This window comes from Megascapheus bottae, chromosome 22 (genome assembly GCF_031878675.1).
Source record: "Megascapheus bottae isolate mThoBot1 chromosome 22, mThoBot2.hap1, whole genome shotgun sequence".
Classification (NCBI taxonomy): Eukaryota; Metazoa; Chordata; class Mammalia; order Rodentia; family Geomyidae; genus Megascapheus; species Megascapheus bottae.
The window spans coordinates 22,429,695-22,449,123 of NC_143530.1; the positions used below are offsets into that span (position 1 = coordinate 22,429,695).

The following is a 19,429-nucleotide window of genomic DNA, read 5'->3' on the forward strand; positions in this document are numbered from 1 at the left end:
GAGCCAAACGACTAAGAGGCTCTGAGTTCAAGCCCCACTGTTGACATCACATCTTCAAAAAGCAAGGAAGGGAGGAGGGAGGGAGAGAAGGGAGGGGGGAAGTTTCCTTAATGGACCTAAATTCTGGATTTTATACTTCTGTATGCTTCTCAACTCTTGGCACGAAGCAAGCACCCCATAAGCACTTGTTGAACCGAACAGAATCATTCTGATTCGCCCAGTTCCGCCCTGGCAGCAAGGTCTGCATTTGGCAGGATGACAGCACTCACGGCTATTAAGTTCTTATGTAAGAGTTGATGACCCTCGGGGCTCTCCGGACACCCCTCCCACGACACTGCGGAGGCCCCGGAGTGAGCTGGGGCACGCGCGCACACACAGTTTGGTGGGGGTGGATTTGCAGATTCATTTCTGGTGTCACTTCACCACCGAGGTCTTTACAACCCCACCGCCAGCCTCGCGCGGGGGCCTCTGGCGTGGCGGCGGCGTGGAGGCGAATTTATTCCGTGGTCAAGGCCGGCCCACCTGGCGCGGCTTCTCCGAGCCTTTCAGACCGCCCAAGGGCTGCGGGTCTGCGCGTGACGGCGAACCCCAAACGAGACTGGAGCTCCAGGCGGTGTCGTGGGGGGATCCCCCAACGTGCCCGGGGCACAGCGGGTCCCTGTCACCGCCCGGTCCCTCAAACCCCAGCGGGCAAATTAGGCGCGTGGATTGATAGCAGCTGCCGCCCGGAGCCGCACGCGCGCGGCCGAGGCTGGCGTCCTCCCCACACCCCCACTCCACCCCCGCCTCCCCGCCCCGCACCCGGAGCTGAGCGGGCCGGGCGAGCTCTGGAGATCGGGCGGGGCTCCGGCGCGCCGCGAGGCGCGGAAGATGGCGGCGCGGTCCGGCCTCCGGCGTCCGCGAGAGGCCGCGGCGCCGCGCGTCCAGCTGGGCCCGCGTAGCTGAGAGCGGCGCCTGGGCCCGCGGCGCGGCCTCCTCCCCGCCGGCCCGCCCGCCCGCCCGCCCGCCGCCTCCGCCGCGCCCCGCCCCGCGCGCCTCGCCCGCCCGCCCCTCCCCGGGCCGCGGCCGAACCCCGCGTCGCGCTCCCCGGGGATGGCCCGCGCGCCTCGGCGCTGCGTCTCGGAGCTCACGGCGGAGCGGCGGCGGCCGCGCTCGGGGGGCGCGCGGCGGCTGCAGCAGCAGCAGCGGCGGCGGCGGCGGCGCCGCGCTTGAGGGGCCGCTCGGGTTCGGAGCGGGGCGCCGGGAGCCATCCCGGCCAGCGCCGCCAACATGTCGGATACCAAGGTAAAAGTTGCTGTCCGGGTCCGGCCCATGAACCGACGAGGTGAGGAGCTTTCTGTTCGGGTTTCTTTCTGCTGGGGTACAGAGCGGGGTGGTGGTGGTGGGGGGTAACTTTGAAAACTGCCAGGGTGGCGGGTCGGGGCGAGGGGTGGGAGGTGCGGAGGACTGGGGACCCGGGAAGCCCGGGGAGCCGCAGGCAGCGAGCGTCCGGGCCCCAGCCGGGCGCCGACTCCGGAGCTCGGCCGCCCTCCCGGGGACGCAGCCCCGAGCGCGCGCGCTGCGCGGGAGCGCGGTGGGCTGGAGGCGCAGATGCTCGACTTTGCAACCCCGACCCTATGCTTTCAGAACTGGAACTGAACACCAAGTGCGTGGTGGAGATGGAAGGCAATCAGACGGTCCTGCACCCTCCTCCTTCTAACACCAAACAGGGAGAAAGGTAAAAGCGGGGTGTCGCCGAGGGCGGGGAAGGAGGAGGCGCCCTCTCAGGGGATCCTGCAGGCTGGGACCCGGGGTGGGGGGGGGGACGGGAGTGCTCTCTGGTATTGTTAGGAAGGGGCTGGTCTCGAGTTTGTCCCACGCTCCTGGAGGAAGTGATTGCAAGTCCAAGTTACTCTTCTCCCTCTCCTCCTCTCCCCACCCCACTTTCTTGTCTCCTCCCATTTACAGCCCTGTGGGTCAGGCCGGGCACCCTGGTCAGAATCAGTACCCTCCCACTCCCCCCCCTTCCCCCCCGCAGTGGGCCGTCAAGGACCTAGGGAGTTAGGAACCCTTTTAGAAAGGCCCAGGCAGGCAAATGACCAACCCAAGGCGGTAATGGTGGAACCCAGCGCTCCTGATTCTTTCCATGTTGCTTCCTCTGGTTGAATCGCTCAGGGACGTTTTGTGTAAGATGGAGGAGTAGGTGGGTGTCAAGCACAGCTGCCTGGTAAATGCGGGCTCAGGCTGGACCATTTAAAATCTTTTGTTTTGTTGTGTGCTGTGGGTGGAAATGGTGGGGAGTTGAGGTAATGCGCAAATGTCACGTGCGAATGCCCCCCCCCCATCCCGGACTGTATAGATACTTGGGGGGATGTTTTAAAAGGGGAAAGACGCATTTACTAGATGTCAACATATTTGCATTTGAAAAGTGGTAACTGTGGGATCCTTATTCTGCTCTGCTTCATGCAACTGTACGGTGGAAGGCCCCTGAAATAATTTGAATATTTGGCTCCTCCCCCCAGCCTCTGAGAAGAATTCAGTTGGAATTTATTCGATATGGCAATGTAGTAACTTGTGATAATAGAAAAAAGATAAACCCGATGGAGTTCCAAGGTTAATTCCTCTTGGAAATAAGTAGGAGTTTGTGTCTAAAAGTCACCTGTTGATTGATGGAGCTACAAAGTAATGAATTCTGCACTTTAGAGATTTTTGTTTTTGTTTTTTTTTTCACTGAAGACTTGCACTGAAGATTTGTTACTTTGTTGCTAAAAAGAGACAACGGGCTTCCTTTTGTAATCGTGTGATGTTTAGGCACTGTTTTGCAAAATTTGGGGGCAAATTATAAGCAATCAGATTGGTGATTCTTTGCTTTTTGTGTTGAGCCTGGCGATTTTTATATAGTTTGCAAACATTCTGCGGATTCTGCGGGGTGGCATAAATGGTTGTTATTTTTAAAATGTGTTAAATATTTTTAGAGTTAATTAGTGTATGCTTGAACAGTATTTTTAGTTGCATTTGCAGTGTTCTTTTATATATTTTCAGATATATTTAGTAGTGCAGATAATACATTTCCTGGTGATAATAACTAAACTCATTAAATAAATTACAGTCTTTATAGATTAAACTAGATCCCTGCCTATGTCACCCTGGCTTTTTTTTCTTTCAAAACTGAATATTGTTACATTGTTTCAGAAGAAAATTTATTGGGTTAGATTGTTCAAGGCAGTCTGGGAAACAGATAGAATGTTTAACTTGGTATATATATACTCTTACTGCTTCTGTTTCCCTTGTTGCTTGATACTTTAAAATATTCTTTTTGTTTTGTGTGTGTTTCCCTTGTTGCTTGTGTGTGTATGTGTACTGCTGGGGATCAAACTCAGGGCTTGGGCAAGCACTGTACAACTGAGTTCTGTCCCCAAATCATCATGGGTACATGCAGAGTGGAACTGTTAACTACCATTTATAATGGTAGTTATGCAGAGAAACAGGTTTAATTTTGTGGAGTTTGCATAGAATTTATACATTACTACACATGCTACATAACCACTTGGGTAGTTTTTAGGGTCACCACATTAGTTGCTAATTAATTACTTATAGATTTGTAGGGCGTTTCTAGGATTTATTATCCATTGCCTTCTTACTAAGATAGACCCTCTTCTGGGTCTAGAGGACTAGCGGTGACATGTGGGTACTTTTCTGTCATGACAGTTGTAATTCTTTGGCAGTTAGGACCTTTCTATAGAATTCTGCTTGTGTGCTGGTCTATCCATTTCTAGACAGACAGAAGAGTCCATGCAACCCAACAGTGCTACTTGTACTTGTAGATTGAGATTTTTTTTTTTTTTTGGCAAGAATGAAGACATCACGTACATTTTGATTTCCATTATTTAGCTTGGTTGTATATTTTTTTTCTGGGAGCTTTCCTTTAAAGTAACAGCACATTTTAAAATAGAAACAATTCCTCCCTTGGGCCCTAGATCGATTAATTGTAACCAATGATTTATGTTATATGCAATCCCCCTTTCCCATTTTTTTTTTAACTGGTTCTAGGGATTGATCTTTGGGCCTCATGCTCACTGAGCAGTTGAACCAAGCCTACAGGACTTTTATTTTACATTGGTTACTTTTGAGATAGGGCCTCAATCCCTGTCTACGATTCCTTGTATTATATGCTACTGTACCCAGTTATTGATTGAGATGGAATCTGGGGAACATTTTTGCTGGAGCTGGTTTTGAGCTGTGATTCTCTGTTCTGTGCCTCTGAAGAAGCTTGGATTATAGGCTTGAGCCACTGCGCTGGGCAGTGCAACTCATTTTTGTGATTTGTTTAGAACTCAAGACAGAACAAGGGTGACTGCATAGATTGAATATATTACTGTTTGTTTGTTTGTTTTTTAAATATCTGTAACTTCAAGGTTTGAAATCTAAGAAGTCCCTCAATAAATATTGTCAAACTTTTTTTTTTTTTTTTTTTTTTTTTTTTTTTGCCAGTCCTGGGCTTCAGCTCAGCGCCTGAGCACTGGCCTTGGACTTTCTCAAGGCTAGAGCTCTACCACTTGAGCCTCAGCACCACTTCCGGCTTTTTTCTATGTATGTGGCACCGAGGAATCGAACCCCGGTCTTCATGCATGCTAGGCAAGCACTTTAACCACTAGGCCAAACTCCCGGCCCCAATATTGTCAAACTTATGTCTTAAATTGAGAATAACTATTTTTCTGAACATTGCAATAAATGATCAGTGCATTAAGCCTGAGTAGAAATGCAAAGTTACAGGGCACACAATTCAGATTTACCAGTAAAAACAAGAAAAGAAAAGAAATGGACAGGCTTAGCTTTCATACATTTTTTTTTTTTTTTGCCAGTCCTGGGCTTGAACTCAGGACCTGAGCACTGCCTTGGGTTTTCTCAAGGCTAGAACTCTACCACTTGAGCCACTGCACCACTTGTGGCTTTTTCTATGTATGTGGTACTGTGGAATCAAGCCCTGGTCTTCGTACATGCTAGGCAGGCGCTCTACCACTAGGCCAAACTCCCATTCCTGCATTTCCTCTTTTATAGGGTCCAAGTGAAGACTGTTCTAGTGAGGACTGAAGCCTCAATGGATTTCTGAGGGTAAAGGTGTTTATATTAGGGTTGAAATTATAGGATTGTAATACAGTGTGTAGGCCCAGGATAAGAATTGATATGTGTCCCATTCACCATTCCCAAATATTAAGACATATGGAAGTTCATTTGTTAAAAAAAAATAAAACAAAACCACCCTTTTATCTGGGATATATTTATATTTGAGTGCCATGCATGGCCTAGGGGAACCAAAAAATAACTATAGATCCAGCGGCTGTGCCCAAGGCTCTCACTTCGGAGAGTTATGAGAAGAAAGGAAAAGTAGAACATGGTAATTATATAAGTATATATATGTTTGCCCTTACATGTTGTCTTATGTTACCTGGAAATTCCCTGCTTTCTTTTCAGTCTTACCTTAGAGGCTGAAGCTTTGCTAAAGGCAAGTTGGTACCTTGTACTCCTTCCTTCTGACTTCCACTCCCTACATAGGCTTGGGGACACAGTGCAGGTGCTGAGCTCCTGGCCTCCAGCGTGTTAGGAGACTGAGGCCGGGATGTGGAAGCTACCCTGGGTCCTGGCCCATGGAGAGACAGGTGGCATTTGTGCTGGTCTTGTGGGTGCTGTGTGGAGGTTCACTTTTGCAAGATGAGGTGAAAGTCTGTTGCCAATGAAAGTAATAATAGATCTGCTACAAATGGCTTCCAGGTGATTACATGTGTGTGAGCCCCTGGAGTGGAGCAGGATGCAGAACCAGGCAATTTGCTGGGGGAAGTGGGAGTGAGAATTGAATGAAAATTCCTAGTGTGTCCAAAGAGGTGAGATCCACTCACCTGCTATCTCCCACCTTTCCCGATCAGGAATTTTTCTGATGTGTGTATGTATGTATATTCAAACACTCAAAAAATACTGTCTTGCTTTATATATGTTATCTATCTATATTTAGAAAAAGACCTTTCATTGTTAGTGTGTGAAGATTCATTTCTTTTATATATCCACTATGGATAATAGTGGTAATCAAAGCATATTCATCTATCTTTCCATATATACTATATATACTATATAATTGGTTTATGGATCTGATCTTTACAGCTTTTGAAGTGAAGCTTGATTAGGAAAAGAGAATAATGAAGCTTGCATTCTGTAGGAATTTCTGTCATGCTGTGACTGTGAAGTAGCCATATGAAGTAAAGGGCATTTATAACCTGGCTAAGTAAAAAGAGTATTATCTTGGAAGGAGTAACTTCCCTTAGCCTTCCTCCTTCCCTGTGTGACCCCTTCTCTCTAACATTCTAACTTTTCTTTCCTTTCCTTCTTCTTTGTTTTTTTTTTTGTTTTGTTTTTGTTTTTTTGATGTCAGTACTTGGGCTTGAACTTAGAAAGGGCCTTGTGCCCTTACTCACCATTTTTGTTCAAGGCTGGAGCTCTGTAACTTGAACCACACCTCCAACCCCTAGAATTTGTATTTCTATCTGACTCTCAGGTGATGCTGATGCTGGCAGCTGAAGAAGCTTTGGGGATCATTACTGACTATCAGAGGGGTAACCTCAGCCTTGTGGGTACTAGTTCCCCACTGTAGGCCTTAGGAGTCTGATGGTCCTAGCAGAGCCTGGGATCTTCCTCTGGGGGAGAGCACTGTGTAGCATATGGAGAATTCTGGGTGCCCCTTGGTCCTACCAGTGACACGGTCTTCATCTTTGGGCTATCCTTTATATGTCACTTTTGTCTCTGTCTGAACTAGAGATTTGTAAAGCTTCTCCCCCACCTTCAAGTTTTAACCCTCAGATTTATCCCAACTTTGCTACTGTACTTAGTTAGATATAGAGTTGAATCAGATGGAGTAAGTATGGAGTTCACATTTTTAATTTACTTCTTGCTAGTGAGTGTTAGGAGAAGTGGGGTGGGGGGGGGACAGGCAGGTGACCATTTGTGGTGCACTGGGCTTGCCTGAAATAGCTGATGGGGACATTCAATGTGTTGGTGAAATAAGAGAGCTTCCAGTATGAGATACCAAGGTGATCATCAACCAGCTGTCTGAGGGACCTGTTTCCTCCAGATGTCCTGTGTGCCTTTCACATAGCCTAGCATGGCAGCTCTTAAATGTGTCTACAGGACACATCATGTGATGTGGACCTTTCAATTAAATTTATGTGTAGGGGAGACCAATAGTATTCAAGTGGTTCTTGTGGGCATATAACTGTTTTATGTAGCAAAGTGTGTATGTATGCGGATGGGAAAAGGATTGGTCCCAGAGCTGTTTGCACAATGCTTCTTTGGATAGCTTTTATTTCTGTAGATTTTGTGGCAACCTTGTTACACTCCCATTTATATTTTTTAGCTTTTGTTGTGGGATGAAATCTCCGTTGTGTGCACGTGAGCATTTCTGCTGGAGTTTCCCTCTCCCCTAACTTTTGAAAGCAGTGTGTAGCTGATTGGTTCTCTCTCTCTTTTAGCCCTTTAGAATCTGATATGTAGGTGTGATGATCCTTGCTGCTGTCAGAGGAAGCTCCTGTGTGTCCTTCCCTTAGTGGAAGGATATTGGCTTTTTTATTTTATTTTATTTTAGAAAGAACAGGAAGGAAGCCTTTAAAGAAAGGGAAGCTTGACTTTGGCCCTGTGAGGAGTCACTCCCTAGCCTATCTGCCTACTTTAGGTAACAGAATGTACATCTGGGAGCCCCAGAAGAAAATCAGGACATGTAATAGAACCACATGCAATTTGTTGAAAAGATTAGCAAGCTTTGAACTTAGTTATATTTTATTCTGGGGCTTGCTCAAAAAAAAATCCTCATAATGGATGCCTTTTATATCCACCTATCTTACTATCTCAATTAAACAGAGAACTTGCAATTGTGCTGGGAACATTTTAAGTTGCGTAGTCTTGAAAATGGAATAGGATTTCTAGCTTCGTTTTCCATTTTTCTTCTCTGTCCTTGACTACCTACCGTGTGTGTGTGTGTGTGTGTGTGTGTGTGTGTGTGTGTGTTTGTGTTTTAATAGTTAATTCAAGTGAGATCCAGTGTACAAATTGTAAGGAAATGATTGAGTGGTTGCATGGTTATACTGTCAGCTGAGAAATCCTTAAAGTTACTTGTTTTTATAGTAATACTTGTTTTATAGGAGGGGGGAGGCTGGTGGAAAGGAAGATTTATCAAGATAATGGTGTTAAATTTGAGCAGCCCTATTCAGTTTTAAACATCTGCTTTTTTTAAATCTAGAGTTAATGTATAAATAGGTAACATTAACTTGATATTACCACTTTAGGGTTTTTGAAGCCTTCGAAGTATTGCTGGCTAATAGAACATAATCTTTTTCTCCAAGATGACAGTTTAGTCTACATTTTTATAATGAATTCTGCTGTGGAAGTAAGTTTACCAAACTTGCTGGTCTGCTGTAATCCTAAGGGACTTTCCTTACAGTAAAAACAAAAAACAAAAAACAAAAAAAAATACCCCCCTGTATCTTCATGTCTCATTTAATCAAATAAAAGAGAGTTTAACACCAGAATAGGAGGAACAGTGTAACCTTGGAATTTAAATAGTGAGCAAATTTAATTTTACTTAAAATGTATTTATTTTCTCTTCCCTGGGAATGGATGGAAACATTAACACAGGTGATATTGGGCTATGCAGGTCTATGGTGTCTGTGATGTAGATCAACTAATACAGCACTCCCTTTCTCCTTTCCTACCCTTCTTCCCTCCCCTTTTTCCTCTATCCTTTTCCTTCTTTTTTGAGACAAAGTCTTGCTATGAAGCTCAGGCTTGCTTTCAACTCTCCTGATTCTCTTTCTTCAGCTGCTTAGAGTGCTAAGATTACAGTTATGTATCACCATGCTCAGAAAATCATCAGATTTGTAGGCTTTTTACACTCTGTCGGTCCACTAGACCAGGGGATAAATTATTAGAGTTTATTTTCCTTTAAAAATTGGCCAGCTGGGTGTGGTAGCAGATATCTCTAGTCCTAACTCCTCAAATGTGGCAGAAGAAGAAAATTTGCTTGAGCTCAGGAGTTAGAGGCTTGTCTGAATAGCATCTTAAAAAAAAAAAAATCAAGGGGCAGGGAGTTGGCCTAGCAGTAGAATGCTTGCCGAGCATGCACCAATACTCACGTTCGATTCCTCGGTACTACATACATAGAAAAACCCAGAAGTGGTGTTGTGGCTCAAGTGGTAGAGCCCTAGCCTTGAGAAAACTAAAGGTTAATGCTCAGGCCCTGAGTTCAAGCCCCAAGACTGGCCAAAAAAAAAAAAAAAATCAGTGGAAAAATCCTCCTTATTTGTCCTTATTTGGGTATATAGTGAATTTTCTAAGTGGGTACAACTTTGTTTTTGTAGTTTTTAGTATATGAAATAGCCTTTGTAACCTTTTAGAGAATTAGCTTAAATAAGACTTAACTTAAAAACTCATTGTAAATTACCATGGACAGATTGAGTGTCCCTTGTCCAAAATTCTTGAGATAAGAGGTATTTCAGATTTCTGAGTTTTTCAGATTTGAGAATACTTGCATATCCATAGTGAAATGGCTTGAGGAAGGAACCTATGTCTAAATACTAAAATCATTTATGGTTCATAGACATATCCATCCTGAAGACAGTTTCCTACAATATTTGTAGTGTTCCTGACTCATTACAGATTCAGGTGTGTAGTCTTCCACTTGTTCTGTTATGCCAACACTCAAAAGGCTTGGGGATTCTGAAGTATTTCAGATTTTCTCGTTTTTCACAGATTTTCAATCTGTATCTGAGCCACAGAATGTTACCCTGGATGAAAATGAATGTCATATTTTTCTTTTTTTGCAATGTTTTTGTAGGCATCAAATGAGTGTGAATAACTGGCTTTATGAACCACTATCAGGTATAGTGGCCCAGCCTGTGGAATTTAAAATCAAGCTGCTTGTTTGAATCTGACTCCACCACCTTTCTTACTGGGAATTTTGGGACAAATCCCTTAAGTTCCTGTGCCTTTATTATCTGGTCTGAAAAAAAAACCCCGAAATTAATAAAATGACAAATTCTGGAGTGTTGCGAGGTTTAGAAAGCTGCGCGCACACACACGCACACACACACACACACACACACACTGATTGTTAACAACTTTATTATTTTTACAGTTAGGAGACACTGAGGTATACAGGGCTTGCCTTTGTTCTAATATTGTTTCTTATCCCATGTGGAATAAAGGAAGTTTCCCTTCAGCATCTCAAAAGAACAATTAAAAGGAAGTCCCAAATATCCTTTTCAAATCTTAGGATTTTCTGTTCAATTTTGACTTAATTGTAAATATTTAAGGCAGTGTGCATTTATAGACATCCTGTGGTCCTGTCATCTTTTCAGCTGATGGGGTCCTAGGAACACTGCTTTGCCTCGGGTGCAATGAATTTTGTTGAGGGAGAAATTGTTCACGACAGGTAGTCACAGAATGGCTATTTGGCAGCCTTTCATGAAAGTAAATAATTTATATCATTGACTATTTTTAAAGCCAGGCTCCAGTGGCTCATGCCTACCTACCCAGGAGGCCTGTTCTTGAGATGTTAAGGAGGGAGTGTGTGTACACCGCATAGAGGAATGGTATATGTATTGAGGTGATGGGGAGAGTTGCTGCATCAAGGCCATGGAGAAAGACCGTCCTCAAAGCTATGCTCTAGAGACAGAAAGCAGCAGGCTGGGATGGAGAAACAGGCTCTAGACTATGTATATCCTGTATATTCTTTTCTTTTTTTGGTAGAGTTCTGGGGCTTGAACTCAGTGCCTAGACACTGTCACTGAGCATTCATGCTTAACACTAGCAGTATTCTGCCACTTAAGACACAGCCTCAGTTGTGGCTTTTTTGGTGTTTAGTTGGGGATAAAAGTCTCATGAACTTTCCTGTTTGAACTGGCTTTGAACTGTGATGATCAGATTTCAGCCTCTAATGTAGCTAGGATTACAGGTATAGGCCACCAGTGTCCAGCTATATACCCTGCTCCTCCTTTTTTTTTTTTTGGCCAGTCCTGCTCTTGTACTTAGGGTCTGAGCACTGAACCTGGGCATTCTCAAAGCTAGCACTCTACCATTTGAGCTACAGCAGCATTTCTACCCTTTTTTTGGTGTGTATGTATATAGTACTGAGGAGTTGTACCCAGGGCTTCTTGTGTGCTAGGCAATCACTCTTACCACTAGGTCAAGCTTCTAGCCCCTATATACCCTTCTTGAAGCTGGAATGTATGAGTGCATCTGAAGGTATGTTGTAGGTTGCCTTCAGGTTTAAGTTGGAAAGGGAAAGTCTTGCACTGGTGTGTCATCCTTAGTAATTAGTCAGCCATTAATAAGCATATGTCTGAGCCACCTAGAAACTATTCTGAGTATGATGCTGACTGCATAAGAACACTTTTATGGCACGATTCTGAGAGGTGATCCATTGGCAGTGTGCAAGCAGATAGATTGCCAGCAGCTATGTGTTTCTGGCAGTGTACCTGCTTCAGTGGTCAGTTTTTCAAAAAAGATCTTTGTCTTCAGGATCCTGGTTAGCCCTGGCCATGAGTATTTGTGATAGGGAGCTCCTCTCCAAGCTTCTTATTTATGTCTTTCTAGTGGTGTCTAGGTAGGACTAATAAGCAGGCATCCTATTCATTCAAGTGTCAAGATGCCCTTTCTCCCTGCATGTGATCAAAACCTCTTGCCTCCACAGAAATGTTAATAGCCAATTCCATGTCAGGGAAGATTCTGTATAGGGTTACCACCCTTTATGGACTGTGAACTCTTTAAGGGAAGAGTTCTTGTCAGATTTGCCTTTTTTTTCATGTGTTCCTGTTTTCCAGCAGCTAACACAAGTCCTGGACAGAAGCGGGTGCTTTCTGGATGTTGCATGATTGGGTGCTGTAGAGGATGCCGATAGAAACTTTCCAGGAGCTGTGTCTAAAAGCGGGAATTGTGCAGTGTGGTGTTCCCCAGACTGTCTGTCACTTGTGGTTCTGCAACTTTGAGTGTGGGCCTGACGAGACCTCTAATTTCTAAATTGGATTATTACATAATAACAGGCTCTGTGTTGTGGTGTGGCTTTTTGGATTGTGGCTGTACAGCTGTTGCTCTGGACCCTTGCAGTGTTGACTGCTACGTCCCAAACAAGGAGGTTGGTATGGTTGATCTAGGCAGGAGATCATCCCATCTTTGGCAAAAGTTCAGGCTGTAGCATTTGCTGCATGGTCTACATGGCAGCTTCATGAAGGAGGACGGTGCAGGTAATGAGTGGAAGCAAATTGTATCTAGGCAGAGGCAGGAAGTCAGGAATGTTAGGTTGAGGCTGCATCTTCCAGATGTCCTTGTGATCCATACCCCAGCACGAAAGAAAGTCACTCCCCAGGGGTTCTCAGCATTGTGGGCAATTCTCAGCATGCTTTAAAAAATGCATATTAGAAAGGAAGGAAAGGAAGTCATGTGACAATGATACTCTGCAGGAATAACTGCATCTGTTTCTTTGTGTTTGTTTGATACTAAGGCTTGAATTCAGAGCTTGAGTACTCTCCTTTTCCTCTAGGCTGCTGCTTGAGCCATGCCTCCAGTTCTGGTTAATCAGAGATAAGAGCCTCTTGGATTTGTCTGTCTGGGACAGCTACAAACCTTGAGATTTAGATCTCCCTCTCCTGAGTCCCCAGGATTAAAGGTGTGAGTCACTGGTACTAAGTCTTTAGTAAGACTTTATAGGCTTTTGAAAGTGTCTCTACTTAATGAACACCTTAGTTAAAACTTGTGTGTGACACATCACACAGTAATTAGAAATCACTAGTGAATCATAGTCTCATGGCTGAACCTTTTTGGTTTGGAAAGTACAAGACTGTTGCCTAGCCTGCTAAGAGCAGAAGATTCATGCTACAGGTTTTGTGGGCATCTTATAGCAAATGGTTGCATAGTAGGGCTGTCATGACTTTGGAGATGAAAAACCAGGAACTTGCAGTTTTGCAGAAAGTTTCCCATTATGTTTCTCTGTTTTAGACAAGTTTACTTTTCTATCTTTGAATGTGATACGGGGTCTTTCTTTATTCAAGAACATTTTTTGAATGATAAAGTAGCAAACAGCGTGGTTTTGCTTCTGTAATTACTTACTGTTCTTGATGTTGAGGCTTGAACCTAGAGCTTTGAACACGCTAATGGACATGTTCTACTTCTGAGCCACACTTTCCCCTAGGCTCTTATTATTGTTGTTGTGTGCTTGTGTACATACATGTACTGGTCCTGGGGCTTAAACTAAATGGTCTGGAAGTTGTTTCTGTACTTTTTTTTTGCTCAAGGATAGTGATCTACCACTTCCAACCACAACTCCACTTCTGGTTTTTGGTGGTACTTAGTTAAAGATAGAGAGTAGATAGAGACTCATGGACTTGCCTGTCTAGTCTGACTTTCAACTGCTGGCCTTAGATCTCAGCCAGTTCTGGTTAATTGGAGATTACTTTTAATCCAGATGCTTGAATGACCTTTTAGAAACTTGTAGCTAACATTTGCATGCCTCAGAGCTTCTTCATGTGAGGAAGTAGGGGCCTTCGGTCCTTCCTCCTCTTTTTGAAAGCTTAAAGAACTATGGGGACCAAGACATGTGAAAGGGTATCAATGTATGTGAATTAATGCACCTTCTATCTGGCAAATATCATGTAACCCTTCTATTAATTACAATAAAAATATATGAAAAAAGAGCTTTGTTTTAAATATAATTTTGTTCTAATTATAAACATAATGCCAGTGTTCTATTGAACCCTTGGACAATATAAATTAGAGGTAAAATGCATCATCCTGTTAGCAATTTGATGCATTTCCTCATTTCTGTGTGTGATCACATATGTCACAGAGGCCAACAGCTCTTTTCATTATTATTATTATTATTATTGTTATTATTATTTTGTCATTCATGAAGCTTGAACTCTTGGCCTGGGCACTGTCCCTGAGCTCTTCAGCTCAGGGCAACTGCTCCACCCCTTGAGCCACAGCCCCACTTCTGGTTTTCTAGTGGTTAATTGGAGATAAGAGTCTCACGGATTTTAGTGCCCTGGCGGGCTTTGAACTGTGATCCTCTTATCTCAGCCTCCTGGTAGCTAGAATTACAGGTGTTAGCCACTGCTCCCGGCTTTCAATAGCTCCTTTCTCAACTTGCTTCTATTTTCAAAGGCTATTTAAAAAAATTGCAACTTGACTCAGATTTCAGAGTAATAAATTCTCTTGAGTCATGCCAGCAAAGAATAAACCCAAGTTAACTCCTAAAGAAATTATAGCTTGTTTTTAAGCTTATGAAAACAGCAGTTATATACTGCCTCTAGATAGCACCACTGAAATTTTACAGCTCTTAGTTCAGCTGAAGTTAGTCCTATCAAAGCTGTCTCATTTCCTTTGTTTTGTTTGATTGTTTGGCATCCTTTCTCACAAAGGTTTTCTTTTTTCTTCTTCTCAAACTTGTTTTTTGTGTGTGCCAGTCCTGGGGCTTGAACTCAGAGCTTGGATACTGTCCCTGAACTTTCTTTTTAAACTCAAGGCTAGCACTCTATACTACTTGAGCCCAGCTCCACTTTCAGCTTTTTTAGTGCTTAATTGGAGATAGGAGTCCCACAGACTTTCCTGCCCACGCTGGCTTTGTACTGTGATACTCAGAATCTCAGCTACAGTCATGAGACAACACCTGGCTTTTCTTCTTGACTACATCTTTAGACTACACTAACAAGATAACGAACATAGCCATCACTCAGGTAGTTCAGGTAGTTCTATTTGGCTTGCATGCAGTGATTGGTAGTGATAATATTTTTCCATATTGTAGAACCTTCTCTTGGCTGTGTTCTGGTGGTTCATGCCTATAATCATAGCTACTCAGGAGGTTGAGATCTGAGGATTGCAGTGCAAAGCTAGCTTGGGCAGGAAACTCCATGAGACTCTTACCTTCAGTAACCACCAAAAAGCTGAAAGTGGAGCTGTGGCTCAAGTGGTAGAGTGCCAGCCTTGAGCAAAAAAAAGTTCAGGGACAGCACTTGGGCCCTGAGTTCAAGCCTCAAGGGTGGCACAAATAGAATAAAAAAGCCTTCTGTACACTTGGTCCCTTTTGTGGCACTCTTCCTTCCTATGAAGGAAGAATGCCCAACATTTTGGGCAACAAAACTCTTTGATAACCGTATATGGTCTAAACAGGTGTCCTTATGTACTCTAAGCTTACAGTGTAAAAGGAGAGGACAGGCAGATCAGGAGTATAAATAATTGAATAAGATGCATCCATGGAAGCCTTGGGGCTGTTGGTTAACATAAGCTTGATTCTATTAATTACATTACCAGAACTAATAAGCCAGAACTAATTGGAGAGATCAAATCTGAGACAACTATGAGGATAATACCAATCAAAGGAAAAGGGGTAGATTAGTATTGGTAGGTGGTATACTTCCAGCATGTTGAAACATGGAACGTAGAGGTGACCAGAGGGAGTTTGTATAGAATAGATACAACTATCACCAGCTCTCTGTAGTTGATCTGCCCTGGGATAACTTGAAGCCCGAGGCGGGACTGTCACTGGTGGGACTGTCACTGGCATCAGCTGTTTTGAGGGGGTGGCATGAGATTCTTGTGTCCTGTACTACCCTCTGGTTAGTGAATCCTTTGTAGTTGTTGCTTTTCCTGCTGTCAGCACCCTGTTTACTTCCTCAGTCACCAAGTGCCTTCCCAAGTCTCTTCTAATTTTTTTCATGTCTCCCTCATGACACTGCTTCGGTGTCTCACTGTCTGCAGGAAAGGTGGCCTGTTTCTGTGACAATTTCAAGCCTGTTCTCCAGTTTATTGCTGCATGTTCCCTTTATCTAAAATACCATTGACCGTTAGACACATGAGGAGATGGGTTCTCACAGAATAAAACTTTAACCCATTAAGCCATTCCTTACTGTTGGGTGTGCAGGTGCTCCCCAATGCTAAAATTGTTACATGTTGAGTATGATGACACAAGTTGAGTATCCTTAATCCAAAAAAGCTTGGAAATCTAAAGTGTTTCAGATTGTTGATTTTCTTTTTCAAATTTTCTTGATCCATGGTTAAATATAACACTAATATATATGTTACACACACACACACACACACACACACACACACTATATAACCTGAAGGTACTTCAGAAGCTTTCCAGCTCTCAACTCTTCTATATTCATACAGAAGTTTTTCCCACTGCTTTGACTGCAACTCCCATCATAGGAAATGAAGCGTGGAATTTTCTGTTTGTGATGTCATGCCAGCTCTTAAAAAGTTTCACATTGGGGCTGGGGGTATAACTCAGTGATATGTCATGCATGTACAAGGCCTTGGCTTTCATTCCCAGCATGACAAAAAGAATTTCAAAAATAAGTTTTGGGTTTTGAACATCTCAGAATTTTCATATGTAGGATGTTCAATCTGTTCTGTGAATTTACTCTATGGGGATGTAGTCAGGAAGGCCCATCTAACCAGCTCTTAGGCTTTTGCTTTACTGTCTTTCATTGCACTGCCGTAAAATGGGCACCACAATTCTTTCCATTCCCTTATGCTCCTGGGAATGTGTCTCTAAGGAGTGATACAGAAAAGTATTTCTCCAGATGGAGGTGTCATTTCAGTTGGAGTACTTGTCTAGTATGCATGAGGGCCTAGGCTTTGTCTCTAACATCACTAACAATGCAAAGTAAAATGAAACAAAAAACCCATGCCCTTCTGTGAGATGATATTCTGATATATCCATGGTAGCTTCACCAAGTATAATGGATGTAAGACGGTCTTTTCAGGTAATCATGTTGGAGATTATTTTCTTAAAGTTATCTTCCTTGCTTTTTTGGCCAGCCTGACCACATCTATTAAATGTGAAAAGAAGTGGGGGGGGGGAAGCCCTGTTAACACTGTTACTTTAGTTATATTCATTGGTTAAGTACAGCCAACAAATAGTGCCCAGAATCAGAGCCATTTGTTCTTCCAGTCAAAACAGAACCCAGAGTTGTTTCTTCTAGCTCCCTATGCAAGAATGTTTTCTTCTTTGAATTGCTAGAGTGATTTTTCCCCCATTCCCTTTTCTTAACATTCTACCTCATCAACTTTTAACTCTAGAAATTTCTCTCCTGGTTGAGGAATGCCAACATGTTACCTTTATCTAGACTCCGGCCACAATCTCCCAGAGAAATCTTATTGATGAGTGGGAACATGGAGGTTTTTTTTATCAGAGAAGGAAACCTGTGAGGTGTCTGACTCTTCTGCTTGCTTTTAGGTTAATGTGGAAGTTTAATAAATCCAACTGAAAACCATATGTCTTCTCTCAAGACAAGTCCTCTCTTCTCAGTGATAAGGGGAGGTGTCTGGACTGTCTTGTTTAAGAGTTGTTTACACTCAACTGCCTATGTCTGCTCAGTTTATTTTTCTAAGAATACATTTTTTTTTTCCTCTCTTGCTTTCCAACTCCTGGCTCTTACGTGCTAATACAAAGAAACATCTGGTGTTCCAAGAATTTTATTTTTGGTGGCAGCTAAATATTTTATTAAACTTGGTGTCATAGCTCCCATCCAGTAGCCCAAGTAATGAAGAACTGTTTACAAATGTATATGCATGGATGGTTTAGCCTGGGCCTGACTGAGCTTTGCACTTGGAGAAGTATTAATGAAAATGTCTATAGAAACTGTTAGGAGGCAAAGTTTTGCTTATCTTCATATGTCTGGCACCAGTGTTCATGGTAAACATTGAATCATAAAGTGTGAGTAGCTCCTCAAAAAGTGACCTGTTATAAGGCTTACAGACATAATCCTTCCTTCCTTCCTTCCTTCCTTCCTTCCTTCCTTTCTTTCTTTCTTTCTTTCTTTCTTTCTTTCTTTCTTTCTTTCTTTCTTTCTTCTTTTTCTTTCTTTTTTTTTTTTTTTGTGGGTCATGGGGTTTGTACTCTGGGCCTGGTCACTGTCCCTGAGCTCTTCAGCTCAAGGCTACCGTCCTACCCCTCAAGCCAAGCCCCCACTTCTAGTGATTAATTGGAGATAAGAGTTTCACATTCTTTATTGCCCAGGCTGGCTTTAAATCGCAGTCCTCAGATCTCAGCCTCTCCTTAGTAGCTAGGATTACAGGCATGAGCCACTGAACCTGGCTATAATAATTTCTTATATAGAAATATATGACACAAAAATTTTCTCATTGCTTTCATAATGCTAGAATTGGATTTTTATGTAATCAAAGAACATCACAGTAGTCCAAACTCAGTTTACTGTTTGGATGAAATAAAACTATGACAACAGATTATATGGAATAAATGAAATTAAAGTATAAGAATAAATCATACACGGAGCACCTGTGGCTCATGGCTCTGAGATCTGAGGAGCACAGTTTGAAGCCAGAAAGTCTGTGAAACTATTATCTCCAATTAACCACCAAAATGTTGGAAGTGGAGCTGTGGCTCACGTGGTAGAACACTAGCCTTGAGCAAAAAAGGACAACATGGAACAACACCCAAGCCTTGAGTTCAAGTCCTAGGACCAGTACAAAAGAAAGAAAGAAGGAAAGAAGGAAGAAAAATAAGTAATTAATACACTAGGAAATAATTGAGTGGATCAGTGAAGTTGATGAAATGATTTAAAACATAGGATAGTTGATAGATAAACGAGTAAATTACGATTAGACCACTTAGATGTAGTCTTTTCCTTTCAGAATTTATACAGCAGCTGTAGTATATTTAGAGAGAATAGTCTTTACTATTTATAGTTGTGAACTAATGTTAAGCCACAAACGGTACGTGGATATTTATAGACATTTTACTTAGCAATTTCAGATATGCAGAGGTTTGATGTAGCTAGTTCTTAATAGATTTCATTGTTGCACACGTGTTTTCTGGAACTGTATGTAAATATAGACGTTCTAGATACAGGTAAGCAGGAGGTTAGAAGCATTTCTGTTAGGAGGAGTAGAAAACGAGAGAAATTTTTTTTCTGAGAATTTTTTGTAAGCCCCTTTAATATCCTTTGAGGAGATTGAGTTGGTTTGATGTTCTTGAAGAGATTATAGATGAACTTAATGTCCTTGAAGATAATTACTATTGATCCACAGTTGGTTAAATCGCTTGCTGTGGGAAGAATATAATTGTGACTACATAGAGAAACTTAAATATTTGTAAGGGAAGATATTTGCTAGATGAGGACTGTTCTTTTTATGTTTTTTTTAGTAGCGTCATTTACATTTTAAAGTTGCAAACAAGCTAATACCTATCCCTCTTACTCAATCTATTTTTATTTCCTGCCTGTCTTCCATTCCTCTGTTGATCACCAGCTTCCATTCAGATTCTTCATGCTGCCTTCGTGTAGGTTTTTCAGAGTTGTTCATTTCTCTTTTTTTCTCCCTTCTCATAAGAAGAGAGTTCTATTTTTTGTGTCAGATTATTGAACAAAAGGCTGTTTCAATAGTAGTGTCTGGG

General features: G+C 42.8%; 1 protein-coding gene across 1 annotated transcript in view; it reads left to right on the forward strand.

The window, feature by feature from the left end:
* The first annotated feature begins 1,069 nt into the window (after window positions 1–1,069).
* Window positions 1,070–19,429, forward strand: part of Kif13a (kinesin family member 13A) — a 168,118-nt gene continuing 149,758 nt past the window's right edge. Inside the window, 2 exon segments of the mRNA XM_090356335.1 lie at window positions 1,070–1,324; window positions 1,627–1,717. Coding sequence (XP_090212461.1) covers window positions 1,270–1,324; window positions 1,627–1,717 — 146 coding nt within the window. The 5' untranslated portion in view covers window positions 1,070–1,269.